The 19591-nt window shown below is 36.8% G+C and overlaps 1 protein-coding gene across 1 annotated transcript in view; it reads right to left on the bottom strand.

Moving 5' to 3' along the window:
• The window catches only part of HCN1 (hyperpolarization activated cyclic nucleotide gated potassium channel 1), a 192124-nt gene that overhangs the window by 23792 nt on the left and 148741 nt on the right, over positions 1 to 19591 (bottom strand). Inside the window, exon 5 of the mRNA XM_005532409.2 lies at positions 16412 to 16558. Within this exon, the coding sequence (XP_005532466.2) occupies positions 16412 to 16558 (147 nt within the window). The remainder of the gene's footprint in view (positions 1 to 16411; positions 16559 to 19591) is intronic.

Raw genomic sequence — 19591 nt, 5'->3', positions numbered from 1 at the left:
AATATTCCTCATTTCTGTTGCACCTGAAATTGCTCAAAATGCTTTGACACATACTGTTTCAACATCTCTACAGAGTGTATGACCAAAAAACAATTTTTGATCAGAGGTCTTTCAAGTAAGTAACAACATCTATGTACAATTTTTTTCTCTTTGAATGGGATTGCCACAATTTTCCATTTTTTCAAATACATTGATAGCTTTCAACATAGAGACTCTGTCAAGAAACACTATTCTTTTTCCTTCAGGACTTGGTATTTTGTCATTTTGTCAATATAACTGGATAATCCTTGTGTCTGCTTTAGAAAAGCTCCCTGTGTAGCCCTTTTGGTCGTATATTTTAAAGCCCAAGAATGCTCTGGTCTGAGGCAGCCAACATGTCTGACCTACTGACAATGCACAAAACCTGAAAAAACCCTCTGATCTCTAGGGCAAAGAGAGTCCATGGAATCTCAATTGCCTTGAAAACCACTGACCAGCCTGTCTACTTACATTTTCAAAACCCTCCAGTTCCCAAGACCCCCAGTATACCTGGATAAAGTGTATCCACATGCAGAAAATTAGCCATGCAGCTGTGAGATAAACTTAGGCAAAATGAAGGAAGGAATACATAGGCTTTGCAGCATAACAATGAATGAAATTCTACCAGGACTGACAGGACTGAGATAAAACAGGTTGTTTTTTTTCTGTCTAGCTCTGTTTAACGCAGATTAAGACAAGTCAACCCTAAACAGAGCATATGGTAGCTGGTATTGCTGTCTTCTAAGACAAAGAAATCTTTTTTATGCCTTTGCAATCAGGAGGGATAAAGATTTGATCAATTATATTTTCTTGGCTTAGGTGATCAAATTTGGCCTTCTGCATACTTTTCAGTCATTCTCTTCTTGATTAGAATTTTCTATCCAACTCCTTATATGCATTTTTAATGCTTCAGTACTATTATTATTGCATTAAGTTCAAATTCAGACAAAATAATCCTTTTGAGGCAATATGGTTCAACCAAACCTCCAATAAAGGTATTCTGATGAAAGATATCCATCTTTTCCCCAGCTTGTTAATTGATTCAGTGGATCTTAAGGGAAAGCAGTTCTGTGCATCTCAAGCTCATCTTTGGATTGTCCATTATATTTAGAAGATTAAAAAACACAAAAAATAAAAAAGACACTATCTATCCACTCTTCCATTCATCCAAGTGCTTATCCATTTCCTAACTATTTTAAAAAGGAATTTAGCTTTCATCTTCTTCAATGTTCTCCAATGTTAAATGCTGCTGAAGTTTGTTTTCTGGCTCGAAAAGAAGGAGAGGCATTAAAACAGAAGCACCAATACAGCCAATGTTTTAAGGCAGTCTGTAAAAGAGAGTCTAATTTCAAAACCCTGAGAAGTTCTGATAATTCACATAAACACTTAAAGTTTGGGCCATCTGACCAGTCTTCTTGAAGGTTTTATCCTTTGAACTGTTCACCTGAACAAATTTTCTCTATGCTTTTTGGAAAAACACCCACAGTTTATTACAGAAGTTAATGTGGAATTAGTGCTGTACCATAACAGCAGTTTCTGGAGAGACTGTTCTGTCTTATTAACTGAATAAATAAACTGCAATTTACAAAAGTATTTAACAATCACTATTTCAGTTTTCTGCTGCTGAGTAACTAAATATCTTCATTCCAACTTGTGTGTGTGTGTACACTGGAGTGTTATATTTGTTAATCCTATACAGTATTTAAAAAATATCTTGGAGGGGGGTAATTAAGGCTGAAATCTTGGTTTAGAAGGTATTTTACATATTGAAGTTGCCCATTATACCAATGAGAATACAGATTTAAACACGTGTACTTTAAAACTGTAGCAGGAAATGAATCCTAAGAGATGTGAAGTTGAAAAAATCTTATCAGTACCGATATCCTACAGGTATCCATACAATTATCCATATTTTGTGCTAGTGCATGGAAAAGTGGCACGTGAATAGTAGCAGTGAAGTAGACTTCAAGTTTGGTGGACAATGAATGAAGCACCTTTCACATTTCCTAAGGATCAATTTCAGTAATTAAGAAAGAGGAGAAAGTTTTGCTAATAATCAGAAAACATTGTCCAATCTGCTTGCTCACAGTTTAGTCTCTACTGCAGCACTGCTTTTCCACTGTCTTTGGAGCTCCAGTCACCTCTTCCTGCTGGTTCTGGAAACCATTTTTCACTACTATTGGTACTGAAACTCCACTTGCCATCACCAATCAATATGTGGTTGACCTTGTATGTCATCTGTGTGGCAGCTACCATTTTTTTTAATACTATGTCCTCCAAAAAAACCACTTCAATCACTACTTACAGCTTTGCTCAATGAAGGCTACCTCTTACATCCACCAAAGTCAGTAAGATTTCACCAGATCACCACAAGAAAAACAGGGTTGTTTTAGAATAGTGCTGGCAAGAGTGCTGCTGTTCTCAGGACAGTGCTCGATTCACCTGATAGTGATTGTGCTTGAGGGAAAGAAAAGGAGGAGACAGTGAGTTTCACAAAGGCAGATTGAATTACGTCTTTGTGAATTATTAGGTAAAATATATTGATTGGGGTGCTTTATTGTTTAAAACACACAGTTAGGATGCAGGGCAGCCTGAAGAGTTTCTCTGACTTGAGAAAGGGAAGGCCATAAAGAGAGTAACTTGTGGATGAAAGCAGGGAGGAAGAAATCTGTGTTTGAAGCTATCAGGGGTGACTGGGGACTAAAATAAAGTTTGAAGCAAAGAACTAGGTGGTGGGAAAACATAAACATACCTTAGAAGAAATGGAAAGCTATGGTTGGGGTACAACTTTTTTGTGTTATTTCTGATTTGCACTTGTTTGATCAAGATCAGAAACTGAAGCTGTGAATGCTTCCATGGAAAGTTTATTGTGTGCTCTGAAACAGGCAAGGAATTCCTTCTGCCATTCCAACTCTCCCTCTCTGTCCTCTCCTCCTTTCTTCTGTTTCCCATGTGCTGCAACCCAAATGGTCAAACCTGAGCAAGAAAGAAGTTCTCAAGAGAATGTGCTTTACCTACGCCCTGTGTGCATGGTTTGGTTGACACAGTAGCAAAAACAACCAGGAAAACAGCTATTTAAAAATTAGTGGTGATTTATTTTACAGCTCTTGAGCAGCTCTGGATGAGAAATACTGTTATCTTGTTAATTGCTAAGTTAACACTTATTCTTCTTATAATGACTTAAAAGGCCATTGGTTCAAAGACTCTCTCTATAAATTTATTAAGTGGCTTAAATTAAATGTTACTGATTATACTGGATAAATCCCAGTTAGTTGAACATGAAATATCAACATTGAAATTATGTTTAGTATTTTTAAGTACATTTCAGTTTGCATCTATTTCTGATTTGTAACTATTTGATGAAGGCCTACTCTATATTATGTACAAGAAACATCAAACTCTTAATTCTATCTTACACACAAAATTTAGACATTGTTAGAAAATGTACATTCCACATTTTAAAGTGGTGAAAAAGACTTATAATGGTTATAATGACTGAGAATTATTTAGATTTCTTAGGCAAATGTGTGACAGGACCCTGAATGCCTGTATGTGTATGTGCTAGAGTATTTACAAAGCCAGCTATGAGGTACAAATCTATATATAACAGAAGGATATAAAAAGAAAGATAAGGAGGATGCACAATCCCTTTCTAATTCTGAACTTGGCCTTCGTCACTGCTTTGCAATGTGAACTGGGACAAGCTAATTGTAATACCATTTGAATTGGCCTTCTGAAGGAAAATAGTGACGAGGATGCTGGAGTAGGATCAGGTGCAACAGCTCAGTGATCTCATGTTGTGAGTAGCAACTTGCAATACAGGTGTAAGAAGCCCGTGACCCACATTCAGGCCACTGCACCAGAGCCTAAGAATGGAGAAGTAGAAAAATACTGAAAGTGCTGATTTTAGAGCTCTGGTTTACAGTGAAACAGGAGGATGATGCTCAGTTGTAAGGGTGAGACATGGAGGGAGAGTTTGCTCCAGGAAAGTTATCAGCAGGTCATAAAAGTGAAGTTTCTGGGAATAATTTAGTGGAGTGTCAGCCAGAGAGCCCTCAAGACAGAATTTGCTTGAAAGTACCACTTTGGCTAATATTGGTAGCTGGAGGGAAAAGAGATGAATAAATGGCAAGGGAGTTGTAAAGAATGGAAAAAATTCTGAGGAGGGCAAATGGTGACAGCAAGAACATCCTCAGCGGCAGATCATGAGGCACAAAGAGAAGGGAATCTGGCAGGAGTACACTAGCCAGTCTGTATTGTAATAACAGCTAGAGTAAAAGTAACACATCAGACTTTAAACATCCAGTAGGCAGATGCACTAAATAATGGCATGGCATGGAGTAACAGAGTCACTTTACAACTAGGAGCCAAATCATGGTCAAGACTTGACAGATCAAGGACACACACAGGAGATCCTCACCATGAAAACTTATTCCATAGAACATGGAGAAGAAGCAGCTATATAAATAATAAACAAGAAACCAGGGGAGATACCTACAACCTTCTGCTGTCGACATTTACTACTGTTGCTCTGTTTGCTCTCTGAATGCCATCACAGAGGCCTTCACAAATACTTGTGTTGTGTTTCCACTTCAGGACTGGACATGCACTAAAAGCAAAGGGGCCTGATGACAGCAAGATACTTAGGAACTGCCATTAGCATCTGTGATGAGCCCAGTCAGCCACAGGATGCAGTTCTTTACATAATTTTAATATTATTTTTCAAAACCATTTCAGTTCATCTGCCTGCCCAAAGTTAAAAATGTAACTATTAGTAGGATTTAATTAAATTGTATACATAATTAAATTGCTCACTTAGTGAATTAAACACAAGCTGAGGTTTATTTTCATAAGAAATGTATTCCTGCAATTTCTTCAGAAAGTTCTTCTTCAACTTATCTTTAGACTATATCTTAATCTGTACCTTTACGAATAAATGTATCCATATTGATTTTATATCATATGAGGACCCCTAAACCCCTTGTAACTACAATTAATTGTAAGGTAATATATTATAAATAAAGTCTGGTGGCATAGGAAGTAGGTGCTGAGACATATGGCAGCAGTAGAAGAAGAGACCGTATCAGAGTACCTAATGCAATATACACACTAAGTACTTTGCAAAGATATCAACAGAGTTTTACACAGCATCTTTCTCACACAGATATTCTGGACATGTGTTTGCATGTATGTGTAAGAATATATGTATATATGTTTTATATATATTTATGTGTATATGCATACACACACACACACATATGTACACATATGCATATATATGCTCTCCCACACATATATGTATTACATGTGTACATGGGCATACCTATAGGCCTACAGATACATGTACTTGTAGATTAAATGAAAAAACATCAAACTGTAACCAATTAATGTGTCCCATTAGAAGGATATTTCAAATTAGATTTAGCTGTCTCATTTAGAGGTTGATACAACTCACGTAACAGTGTGTGCTTGTATAACGCAAGTTGTAATCTCCAAGCAAAGAGGTGAGAGGAAAGAAGATTCTGCTCCAAGTCCCAATTATGTTCTTTGGAAATGAAATGTCCTGATGTTCTATATTCTGCAAGGACACATGATCTGTATCTATTTTCAGTGAACATCTTCTCACATGGTGGCCTAAAAATAGGCCAGCCATGAACTTTAAATAATGGCTCAGGAAGGGTATTAACCTCTTTCTCACATTCTAAGTTTGTCCCATTGCTGTAATATCAATATCATGAAGAATGTATCTGGTGCTAGAGAATGACAAAGCAAGCTACATACACTTCATTTCTACTTCTCTACAGATGTCTCTGCCTCTTAATTCCCTTCAAGGTCTGTTATACAAATTAAACTGTCCAAACACAATAATGACAGTATTTCTTTTCCTGTAAGTAGTGAATCTATTTTCTGCCAGGTGTTAAAAAGCATGAACTATTTCATTTCCAGCCCTGCAGGACGGGAGACTTTCTACTCTTGGTGAAATATGGATCGTTGTGAAAACTTGTATTTTCATAAATACACAAGTGTTTATTCAATGTGTGGCAATGATTGGTACATTAGGTTGCTGGATTTTTGTTTTGGGGACTGTTGATATCTGTATTAGCTGCATTTCCCAAATCATCTGTTATAATTTCCTTAGCATAATGCAAATTTTTCAAATATTTCTCAATAATTCTGCTCTTTTCTTATGTTTTTAATAGACACAGATACACAGTTCCTTCCTGATTTTCAATTCCATAAAATAAAAATATTCTCACTATGAAGTAAATTTAATTTTTTTAATGCATATAAGGGATATTCATGGGATCACAAAAATAGTTTTCAGTTGCACAGTGATGTAATGATGACCCTACAGGCTGAAGTTACAACTGCTAATTACAAGGAATGTGGCTTTTCTTTAAATTGGTTTATTACCACTCAGATATTTATTTTATCCACAGAATATTTTAGTCGTCTGGCAAGGCATCATCCACTGATTTAGTGAGTGCACAAACATGCAATGATCAGTTCATAAACTTGCATCCCATCTGTTTCCTTCCAGCCAAATACAGGATTTTTTTTGCCTTTCACAAGTGAGGGAAAAGGAAAATGGATTTATTGAGAAGAAAATTAACATAGACTCCACAGAAAAAGCTAAGAGATTAAAATCCTTCTCAGGGAACTCCTTGTCCATCAGTGCTCTACTACCATCAGGGCTGGCTTAGGATCCAGTGCTACTATTGAGCCAGGACTGTGCAAAGGTATTGTGCAAGAGGCTCTGAGGACAAATAAAAATATTGCCTTGAACTCAGTCCAGGAGCTACCAGGAAGTATGTACCTGTACTCACAGTGTTCTGTGAGCAACACTGTGAGTGCATGTCCACATTTTGCTCCAGCTTTTAATTCACTCATCTCTGAGACTCTCATTAATCACTAGAAGTATCATATATCAAGTTCTTTCTGTGTTAGACACTTATCTTTGAATGAAACACATGTAGTTCAACACCTTGAGCATCCATATCTACACTATATTTCATTATCTGTCCATTTCCAATAATTTCAAATATTTTAATTCAATTTCCACTTAATCCCTTACATAAAAATTATTCATCAAAAGAGATTATATTTTCAAAATGTGATTTTGGAACTGTAGTGGAGACTCCATTTTTTTCAGGTACCTAAAAAAATTCAGTATTTCAAATTTGACTTACTGGCAATAAAATTTCTGGAGAAAAGATTTTCATTATTTTCTTATTCCATCTTTTCGATAACAGTAACTATTCAAAAGTACAGGTTAGATGGAGTTTTGTGCATGTTTCAAAGTAACATACAACTTTTTTTTTTTCTCAAGTAGCACTAGGATGAAAGTAAAACAATGATTTGGCATTACCTTGAGGTGCAAAATTTAACTTGGATTATCTCCCACAGCTTTAACTAGGTTAACCTTCCTAAACCAATGGTGTATCAATGGGAAATTAAGTTCATAAATGTGCATTCAGAACAGATCTTGTGCTCTGTTGTCTTTTGCTCTCCTTGTCTGTGCCTTTGAGATCACATGCTTTTAAAAGGCAACTACAGATTTATTCATGGGAAGTGCTGTGTACCCTTCTGTATGCTGTTACTACCATAATGTGCAACTGAGTGCATAAAAATAGGCACATGCATTTGCTTCTGCATCAAACAGTTCATGGCATATTTATCTCCTCTTGCTGGCGGTGAGTCACAACTCTAATCTTTATTTGTGGTGACTTTCATGGACAGTGGCACATTTAAAGGGTGCCCCCTCAACACAAAACCTTTTGTATTACATGCCCCCCACAGCATTTTTACTGGTTCCAAACAAATTTGCTTCAAAAGCCTTTAGCCTGCTGTCTGAATTTAAATTCCACAGTGAAAACTCAAGGAAAAAATGTTCACTCTCACCCACCTCCATTAATGAGATTTACAGGAAAGGGATGTGGGCATGTTTATATTGTGTATCCCTGTCTTGTCTGAAATATGTTTTCTGCTGGAGTCCCAGCTGCATCCTGCCCTCTGCTTTCCCCCTTCCCTTTCTCATTTTTTCATTATGGAATGCCATGACTCTTTATTGCAGAAGTTGATGAGGAAGAAATGGAGAACCCTGGTAGGTACCAGGGTGCCAGATCCTGCATCTCCTAATCTTGATTTAAGAGTGACAATGTAATTTCCAGCTCTGCATAAAGAATTTTAATTTACTTATTTTTCATTTATCTTCAGTTATTCCCTAAAGGGTTCAGAGGAGCATATTTTAAATTCTGATGTTTTACTGTAATGGATTCATAGTCACAATTCAGGGATTAGAGCCAAAAATTGTTAGGTTTTAGCTAAATAAACCAAAATTTTCCACATCCTACCAAAAAGGACACCTGTCAAGCCAAAGCAAGCATGCTATTAAAAGAATGTGTTTATGTGACAAGACCTAACTCAGGAGTTATCTGAAGTATGTTACTATTTTGAACCTCCTAAAAATCAGCAATGATATCTCTAATTGCAATAGCATATTCAGATCTGATAGAAAAGAACATGTTGTGTTAGGCACCAATTTATAGCAACCTCTCTTGGTTTTCAGCAGAAACTACATGGAAATTAAAAAAAAGTTCTTGACTCTTTCCATCCACTGCCCCAAGCACCACCTTGGTATCACGCAGCTGAGCCATCCTTTGGTCTTTTAACACTGAGACATGACAGACACTTGGAAGTGTGATCTTGGGCAGGATAAAGCGATGGGTGAATTTTTTGTCTGCAGGACAGCCACTATTCTCTCATTGCACTGGACCTGGTGTCCAAAAAACGTTTCTGATTCTGCTGTTCAGATGCCTGAAAACAGCACTTCCAACAGGATCAGGCACAGACTGTTTCTGTAACAGGATTTTACCTCTCTCACAGCATCCAGTTTGCATCTAAATAGTTGGGAACTTTTATCAAATTACTTTTCTTTCTTTATATGAAAGACAACTACTGCACTAAGAATTGGGCATTTATTTGGATTAATATATTTGAAGAGCTCATGGAAGAACTGTCATGTCTGAAATATTTATTAAACAATTACAACAAAGGAACCTTGTAGGTGCAGTAATATGACTATTCAAAATCATAACTACTGAGAAGCACTGGTGTATTATTATCTGTATTATTGGAAGCAGTTAGATCTGGGACTTGTCAAGGCATGTCTCAGCTCGGGATTGATTTGCTAATAAAGCATGCCAAACACAGAAAGGACTGTGATCAAAGTTTCTTGAACATGTGGAACAGCAATGGAAACGGCTGACAATTCCACTGCAGCATGTTCACTGTGAATGTGCACACATCAAAGGACAAACACACTTGCCCCCCAGAGCTCAGCAATCAAACCACATTGTCTTGGGTCCCTGGGCAACAGCCTTGAGTGTGTACACTTTGTTACTGTCACACCTGTGGCAGAAAATCATCTTAAAACACAGTAATTCAGTCACCTGGTGATTATCTGCCCATTTCCACACTGAAATGGCCATATGCTACTCTTTTCAATTTTAAAAACTTCATTATAGTTCCTGCTAAGAACCTTTCTTTCAGCCTTGTATACTTGGACTGAAATTTAGACATAATTTACACAGATTTTTGAAAACCACCAATTTTCTTTTTCAGCAATAGTCAAATAAATCATACTGTGGTATATCAGCATTTATTCTGCAAGACTGACATGCTGTCTAATTCACTCATGATTCAGTACTCTAGAATATGAACTACAGTTATACTTTATCTGTGCTTCTGAGAAAAACAAACAAACAAACAAAAATCCCTTTAATTCACTAGTTAAAGAAAAGGAGATATTTAAGTGACTTCCAATGTGACTACAGCTATAATAAGGTTACATTTTTCTTAGTTCCTCTCTTTAAGCTTCATACTAAGGATCACTGCATATTAAAATGCAGAAATGAATTGCAATGAATTAGTCACCTGTCTCTTAAGATATAAATTTATGGAAATAAGCTGTTATGGAATCAAAATCTCCAAATACAAACATTTCTATGATACTTTATTATGTTTTAATAAAAAAATGTTTTTCTACCATCATTTTAATGTTTCAAAGTCCATACCCCAAAAATCATAATGACTACACTATTAAAAAGTATCAAAGCATTCTGTAATCTAATCACACCCCATTTTGGCCTTATATTATTACTCTGGAGATGCTTCATCTTTTGTGCACAGGGCTATAATATAGTCTAAATAGGAATACATTGCTTTGTGATTTCTAAAGATAAATAAAATTAAATAAAAAGAAAGATATTAAAAAATGAGATAAATTTTAATAGGGAAAAGGAGAAGGTCAACAATTAGGAAAGAACACTAAGGTTACCAAATTGATAATTTTAAAACTGATTTCACAAACACAAACTAATTTCTCTACAAAAATAGCTAATTTGTCTATGAGTACCAAACTGTCTGATTTGGGTCCAATTTTCTCTCAGATACAATATAAATTATAAATCCAGTAATGGAAGCTTTCCTTCACTTTATTGTGAGAGTACTTTCCTTACAAGAACTGTCACAAAATGCCACTCTTGATACAACTCTAAGTGCTGTGCCAGATGCTTCTCGTAACTTGCACCTGACTCATTAGGCTGTAATAGGTACCACAATGTACCTGCATTCACTCTCCCTACGGGAACAACAAAGGTCAAGGACTTCACACAGGTCTGCTCAGTTCCAGAAACACCACCATGTAAAGGTGGAGAAGCTTGTTAAAAAGAAATTGCAAGAAGCTCCTTATGGTCTAGTTGGAAGTTACTGGTGGGGAGCAATATTAAGCGATACCCTAAAAAAATACATGAAATAATGTATTTACCACTTAGAGTTAGTTTTTACCATTACAATTTAAAACAAAAAGTACACTCAATGGTTGGCAGTGATTAAAAAGCAAATTAATGTCAGGAATTACTTTCATTATTATAGCATCAGTATTCTTGCTGAAGACCTGGTGCTTTCACCTCTAAAAGGCTATAGTAGACCCCGGGAAAAAAAATGAAAATGGCAAGAAGAACAATCTAGCTTCCATGCAAGAAAGGATTAACTAAAATATGTCTATTTACCATCCAAAAATACAGTTTAAGGATGTTATCAGAATGATCTATAAAATCATAATTGGCATGCAAAATCAGTAAAAATTGACTATATACTGTATCATCTTTGCTACAAGAAATAAAGGCCATCAAAACCAAAAAACATTTTTCAGTCCCAAAAGAGGGTGGTGGTTTCTCATGCAGGAGGGGTTAGGCCTGTGCTCTTTGACAAAGGATGGTGTGGTTGCAGAGAGTACCTCGAATAAAGAAGGCTAATAAGTAATTGGAAGAGATGTGTATTAAGGATTACCCAGTAGACAAATGACACCAGTCTCAGAGCATCCCTCAACCTGAAAATATTGTGAGTCTGGAAGAGTCATTTAGTGACACACCATACTTTCCCTGTTCTTGTTTTCCCTGGGCATCCACCCACAGCCACTGCTGGAGAGACTGATGGCTTAGACAAAGGCCAGAGCTGAGTCACTTTGACTTACACTCAGTCACAAGATGGAACTAGTAATGTATATGTATTTAAACTTTTATAATTCAGGTGTCCTTTTGGAATATATTTCTCTTAGGTCCATGTGGGTTTTGTTGTGTTTAGTTTTTTTTAACTTCTTGTCTGTAGTGTCTCCATTTCACAGCATGACAGATACCAAGACCACTTTTGGGATTAAGGCCATCTGAGGCCAAAGGATGTTCAAGTCTTGTAGGTGGTAAGAATAATAAGTTAAAAAATGTGAAGCTTAATATCTCTGTCAGCTGAAGAACTAGAGATGATATTTATATAAAGGAAATATGCTAATTGTTTCTAACCACTGCCTCAAGAAATGAGGGAGAGAGACAGTTAATTACAAATGCTATTAAAGACAGAATTTATTTCACATGTCAACTGCTGTTAGAAGATGCAGCCTTTTTTGTAAGCTAGTCAGCTAGGTTTTCTTAACTGTGACAGCATGTGTGTGTGGGTGGTGTGTGCAGAGAGCCTGATGATTATCTTAAATTTGTTGCAGAACTTCTATGGAGCTACAGATAGGTTTGATGAATTCAGCCCTGCGTGGCCCCTAAGAAGCAATTTAAAATCTTTCATCTCTACCAAAATTGTAACTGCCAGGAGTGTCTTGATTATCCTGTTCTTGAGAAGACTGGACACTTATTATCAGATAAAGTCTAGCTGTGAAAAAGGGGATATGCTTTCAGTTCAAGTGAAATTTCTGAATTTAATGTAAAGAAACCCTTATCTTTTGTCGGAGAGCATGTGTCCTTACAAGCAAGTGTACGCATGTTGCAATTTTTGGTTACTTCAGTTTCACTGTGTAGAGCTAAGAGCATATAATTAATTGCATTACTAGTGGACTAATAGGCCCAAATGATGCAATTAACTAAACAGGGGAGAATACAGAGCTTTTCAGTCTCATAAATGTTGCCTTAGTGCCCAGACATCAAATGCAATCTCTTTGTTAATATCAGATTATCCTTGAAGGATACAGGTCAGCCACTAGTTCCTTTACTCAGCTTTGAAACACATAGAGCCTTGTACAGTTTAAAAAGGTTCAGGATTCCCTTTTCCTTTTTTTTAAATGAAGCCTTAGTTAATTTCCCACAATAAACATGGCTCTATTTCTATCACCCAACCAAGCTAGGCACTCATACACATGCATCAAATATTTCCTCAGATTTTCTTTATTTTAATCATCCAATCTAATATGAATGTTCCATACATAATGATCAGAAGCTCATGAAAATTAACATCTTTACAATGAAAATGATAACCTCTGCTACTAAGGCAGATGATTGTCCTGCTCTGCACTGGTGTGACCTCACATTGAGTCCTGTGTGCAGTTTTGGGTGCCACAGTATAATAAAGACATTAAACTATTAGAGGGAGGGTCACAAGGATGGAGAAGGGCCTTGAGGAGAAGCTGTATGAGAGCAGCTGAGGCCGCTTGGTCTGTTCAGCCCGGGGGAGACTGAGGGGAGACTTCACTGTAGTCACAGCTTTCTTGTGAGGGAAGGGGAGGGGCAGGCACTCATCCCTGCTCTGTGTGACCAGTGACAGGACCCGAGGGAATGGCCTGAAGCTGAGTTAGGAGAGGGCTAGAAAAAGGTTGGCTGTTAGAAAGAAGTTTTTCACCCAGAGGGTGTTTGGGCACTGGAACAGCTCCCCTGGGCTGTGGTCACAGCAGCAGCCTGAGAGAGCTCAAGAAGGGTTTGGACAACGCTCTCAGGGACATGACATGACTCTTGGGATGGTGCTGTGCAGGGCCAGGGGTTTGACTTGATGATCCTTGAGGGTCCCTTCCAACTCAACATATTCTATGCTTCTATAAGCATATACGGCTTTATTACTAGCATTTATCATGTAAGAATTATTTTTACCACAGATATTTGCTGCTAATTCTATGTACTTTAGCTATTTTTAATGGTTGAATGATCATATTTATATCATGCATAATTACTTTCCTGCTAAAAAAACCCCAAAATTTTAAAATGTGGACCAAAAAGAAGGTCATTGCTCTTAAGAAAAGCATAGCTGTGGAAAATTTCAGCCCATACAGAATATTTGAATGGCTGAGAACAAGGAGTAGTGAAAACCCTGCAATTTTTTTTGTAACACTTCATGATGCTATAATTATGCAGCAGTTAGTATGGTTTCTTTTGTTCTGCTTACTCCAAGTGAGGAAATAATGGTTTCAGATTAGTATCTTTGTCAGAAGCTACTTTCATCCAGCTAAGTATGTCCTGTGGAGACTCTGAATGTTTACTCTATGCTAAATTCCAAGTACAATCAAATGTAGGATTAATTAAAAACTTAAGAAATGCAGTAAATATTTATTCTTCAATGATACAGCCAGGCTATCTGTGCTATTACCTATTATAGCCTTGTGCAATTATTGGCACGTAAGATGGTAAAGCCCATCCAATATATGAAAAACTCAGTTCCACCTTTAAAAGGCTCTGATTTATTATCCATTTTTTACATCAAAAAGTAATACTACCTGCACTACTAAAATGCACATGCTGAAGAAGTAGCTAAAACAGAATTTGAAACTATTAACTAAGCAAAATACATAAGTGATGTTTTCAGGCCACAGTGCATAAGCTGCCATGAAAATTTGGACAGATTCCTTAAAAAACCTGTTCTGGCACTGCCAGTGGCCAGTTCTTATTTTTTCTCTTTCTTTTTTTGACCTTTCTCTGGAACACTACTGTGTTGTCAGTGTGCAACCTGATTGTAGTTAATTTTTTGTTATATAATAGAAAGAAGATCTGCTAAGTACAGCATAACCATAGCAAAATCAGAAGCCACTCCTTCCATGAAATTCTATTCTTCTTTCATGTTTTTAGGGGCTCATTAATTTTTGAAATTTTCCATGCTTGATCTCCCACCAGAAGTGCTTTTTGTTTTTTATGGTTGACCAAATTTGCCTTTCTGCTTCTAAGCTGTAAGAAAAAAAAGAAGGGGAAGGGGACAGGGCTAGGGGAGAGAGGGTGGAAAGAATGAAACAGAAAGGGGGGCAGGAAAAGAGGAAAACACATGTAATTAGGGTGCAAATTGCTGTTAGTAAAAAAAGTATTTTGCAATGGAAGGGTATTAGGCTTTACTTTTGGAGAAATGCTTTCCTCAGAAGTGGAAACATTAAACTGTTTCTGATGTCAGTACTGATGTGTCTGTATATGCTTCTGTTCTCTTAACAAAACACAAGCTCCATACTGGCCAAGATTCATATTTTGACTGTCACTGTAGTCTAGGGAAAATTCCCACACTTTTCCTGTCCCAAAAGGCAGATTTTTGTAGTACATTCTCCTCCTGACATATCAAAAGGTACTGAGGGGAGCCACAGTGTAAACAGGCAGTGACAAGGCAAAAGACAGGGCCCTCTACCTGCATTCCAAAACACAAACTCAAAATATAAAGGCCTCAGACTACACATGTGTGAAGGAACTAAGTAGGTCCAGAATCTGGAACTCAGTCATGAGCTATTAAATTGTTAGAACAATCATGGTTTGGCCTGATTTTGACTTGAAGCATCTAGCAAAGACCCAGCAATTTTGTGCAGCACTTACCATTGCCACTTGGCAGTTTGTAGGAGGGACACTGCTGTGGGACTTTCACAACAGAGATGTGGATAAACTGTGACTTGGCTAGGCCCTGTTTCTATATGACTATTTCAAATATGGAACTTGATTGATTTTGGCAATGGATTGTATGACGTTTTCCCTTCCCAGCAAAGTGCAGGATCCAGTAGTACAAACAATCCACCACAGAACTGTTCTCTCTTTATGCCTCAAAATGAAAAAAAAAAAACCTGACCCACCTTCACTTATCTCTCTGAAAGTATAGGTGTCATGCTGTGCTCTGTTGGATGTTTTATATACATTATACATAGCCAAATATATACAAACATATGGACACATAATCAGCACCACTCCTCCAAAAGCAGAGGATATTAAAAGGCATTACTTGGTAGCACTGAAGATTACAGATTTCATCACATACCAGACTGCTCCACCCTCACTTTGTTTCTTTTCTGTTTTCCCTGTTTATGCTCTATTCTCTCTGAATTTTTCAGCTTGCTCCTTCTCTGGGCTTTTCCCCTCTCCTTTCAGTAGAGGATATCAGCCAACATCCTTGAGCAGGTCAGGCATGAGCACAACCCAACAGAAGACAGTCTGATTTATATTCCCATTAAGCAGCTACTTCCGCTACTGCAAGATGAACACCGCTCTCGTCCTACGCTAGCAAAGAAAATTCCAACTGCTCCCACACTTCACATCAATAACATAGCAAAACATAACCCCTAAAACTGGAATACAGGCTACAGTTTCAACAAAAGAGATTTTTTTAAGGGCTTGTACCCCAATATGCAGCTTCTTCACCTCAAGTAAAGACCACCTTTACCAACTATGCTACTTTACAAAATTAAACAACGTAACTCTCCCTTTATGGTGACTTCCAGTGGTTTTATCTGTAGAGACGTGTGGCTAGCAAGTAGGGAGAGTGAAAAAAGTGTTTCACCCAGGATCATTTTAGTCCAGCCACTCTCTTTTAAAAAGTGGCAGAAAAGCAGGAGTTTCAGTCAGCAATAAGGGTGGGGTTTTACTCTCTGAGAGGATTTCACCCTTTGACATCCTCGTGTGGCAGTGATTGACAGGCTGGTCCCCAATAGAGTGTTGATCTGCTTATTTCTTTGCGTCAACCTAATATAAATTTAATTATCCTGGCCATTCACTGACTATGGTAAAGAAGATGAAATGTTATAGAATGGAAAGAGCATCTCAACACAGAAACAGCAAAGACAAGAAATTTCTTCATAGCATGAAGAGCTATTCAAATACTTTAATCTTACCTCCCTGAGAGGATCATTGAGCTCATTCAAAATATTTTCTTCATCAAAGATCTTGCCTTGGTAGCGATGCTCATAATAATCATGGATCTTCTGGCGCATTTCAGCTGGTAACTTGTGGAATGACATGTACTGTTCCACTTGTTTGTACTGTCAGGATGAAAAAAGAAAGGAAGAATCAGGAAAAAAGCCTCAAATTTTTGCTATCTAAAAGCACCTACAAAATACAAATTCATTCATGTGTCCACTCAGTCTTTACATGTTTTATAAAGTTAACATTTTTTTCACATCAGAAAAACCTCACACAAATATTAATTAATGTAAAATTACTCACATGACAGCATATCTATAAATTACAGAAACTACCGTTACCAACAAGGCTAATAATGAATGCATAGGTTTTTAGAAGCCAAACCCTCATGCTTCTCATACATTTCCTAAATTCCCAGCTGTACAGGAGCTGCAAAAATACACCAACACAATTTTTAGCTCATGCAGTAGACAGGAAAGTTGCACACAGTGTTTAGTTTGTAGCATTGCATTTGGGGAAAGCTGAAGGTGTGAAGTTTTAGAAAAAGGCTATGCTGTATTACTGAGCAACTTATTAATATTGTGTATGCTTATGAAGTTAAGACCTGTGGAGATAATGAAATAGAAAACATTCCTCAGGAGTGATGAATAGAAGAGAGAGGTAAACTAGAAAAATAGGCAAGGGATCAGGAAATAGAAGCTGAAGGAAAAAGAAGATACCAGGACCCAAGAGACTAAGAAGAGCTGACTTCATTTACTCTGTACATTTGGCTTTTTTGTTTTCACTAGTCCTCTGTCCTATATCCTGGAGATTTGGATTTGGTGGTTTTTTTTTTTTTTTTTTTTGGTTTTTGCTTCCATTTTTCAAAATGGATTGGATAGCATAATTTTCAGAAAATGAAGTCCCAAATTGACACACTCATAGTTGTATTGTACTAAACTACATGCTAATCTGAGACCCACAAAATGGACAAGTTGTCTAAAGTGCAAATGGACAAATCTACCAGAGTAAGACTTTTGCCCCTCAGAGCCCTCATCCTTGTCTCAGCTGTAAAGGATATGAAGGATAAATCCCATCTCAGGCTGAAAGGTGAGTTAAAACTTGGCAGAAACTTGATTCACATATGTAAACAGTCTTAATTTATTTTTTATTAGTTATTTTCATGCTTAATTAGGGAATTTAAACTGTTTTCAATGGAGAAACCAATGAAGTCCTAATTAGGATTGGCACCTCTGTAGAACAATTAAGCAAATGTGTTATGTGCATGCCCTCTTTGTGAACTGCAGCACATATCCTTTAACTTACATAGCTGAAGACTCTTCTATCTTCTGGAATTGAAATTAGCTTTTGCTTTGTGAAGTGGCAAAAGATTAGATGAGGCCATGTGTACAACATACATTCCAAAAATACAAGGAAAGTAATTTTGCATGGGACTATTAAACAATGTATGATGAATATGTTAGAGTGATTTAACCCCTGCGCAGTCATTTTGACCCTCTGCAGTAACAATTCCTCACCCACATCCTTTAGATGTGTGATTTAAATCTGCATGCTTGCCACTGGTTTCTGTTCTGATATGAAGAAATTTATCCATATGTTGTGGGTTAGAATCAGACATCACTATGGCCCCTAGGATAGGGGCTGCTCCCTCTACACAATCTTATTCACGCACAAATGTGCTTAAGTAACACTAATAACGAATAATCCTTGGTAATAAAAGAAAAACCTTCATTCTGATGTATATTGCAAGAAAGCAAACTGCAAAGGACTTTTATACCAGAATGACCCTGAAATAGAGAAAATTCAAGCTACAAGGAAATTGCTTGGGCAGCAATTTCCACTGCTGCCTTGCATTAGTGCTGTTATTTGAATGGGGGCTTTCTCCTGCACCAGCAAGCTCTTTACTTTAACAAGATTTATGCTTACACATGAAAATTTTAGGGAAAAAGAAAAAACTAAAACTAGGAGGAATGTACTGCTTATCACAGGCATGTCTCAAAGCTTTTTCAAATTAGTAATATATAGAACAATAGGCACAGCTGAAATTAGCATCCTTTTCTTTAAAAATCCATGAAGAAGTTAAGTCTTCCACAATTCCCAGAAGGTTTTAACCATCTAATATAATATCAAGGTTCCTTTGCAAATCTAAATATCTGAGCCTGTGAGTGGGTAGTATACTATCACTAGTCTTTAATAAATTTTTTTCCTAGTATTTCTCAGTGTGTGATTTCGGCTCATTTTCTGTAACATTCACCATTCTACTACTCCCTTCTTGACATTCTGTTCACATGTAGTGTTACCTCAAAACTTTTAACTTGCCCTCCTGTTCAGCAACTGATATTTTTCATTAACTCAGCAGCAGAAATAATTACTTTTTCAATTCCTCAGAAAAGCAAGTTCATAGTGTCAGCCTGCTCCATGTTACTGGCAGTACTGTGGGTATTCCAGATTAGTTGCCACTGTGCTGTGCCACAGGCCAGTTGCAAAAAAAAAAAAAGTGCTGAAATCAAGATACAAAGAGAACAAGACTAATATGGTCTTTTTAATTTTATGTAATAAACCAGGAATTTGTCTAAATTAATATTGAAGAGTATTTTCTTTGTGGATAGCAGAGATATCAATAATGTCTAGAAAGAAAGGTATTTTTCACTTCTATGTAATTATACTGGGTTTTGTTCCTGAGGCTTATTTCACACATTACAAAATTGCAAGTAGCTTAAGAGAACTGAAGTATTTTCTGGAAAAGATGTAAAAAAGTTTAAAAATTTTCATTAGTGTTTTGAATCCCTTAAAAATATATGATAATTCAGTAGCTTCTTGATTTTTCTAAGTATAATTTTAGATCTGAAGTGGATAAAATTGTCATTAAAGTTAAATTTTGTTAAAAAATGATCTTTTAATCATATTTAAAATGGCTGCAACAAATCCTGAGCTACCAACATTTGAACCTGCATTTTTATATGTGAGAAAAATAATTTATTTCTAATAACTCTTCTCATTAAACTACATCCTCTATCTTTTTCCCTCTAGACTTAAAATTTTGGTTTGCTTGGTTTTTTGGGGGGGGGTGGAATTTTTGCTACTTTTTGTTTTTGGGGTTTTTTTCCTTGTTTGCTTCAGTTTGTTCAGAACAGAGATTTCTTAATCCCACA

This window comes from Pseudopodoces humilis, chromosome 4 (assembly GCF_049639895.1).
Source record: "Pseudopodoces humilis isolate 2021_Gansu_Grassland_sample_001 chromosome 4, ASM4963989v1, whole genome shotgun sequence".
NCBI classification, from domain to species: Eukaryota; Metazoa; Chordata; class Aves; order Passeriformes; family Paridae; genus Pseudopodoces; species Pseudopodoces humilis.
The sequence above is the reverse complement of the archived record's forward strand: the minus strand, read 5'-3'. Positions and strand labels throughout refer to the sequence as shown.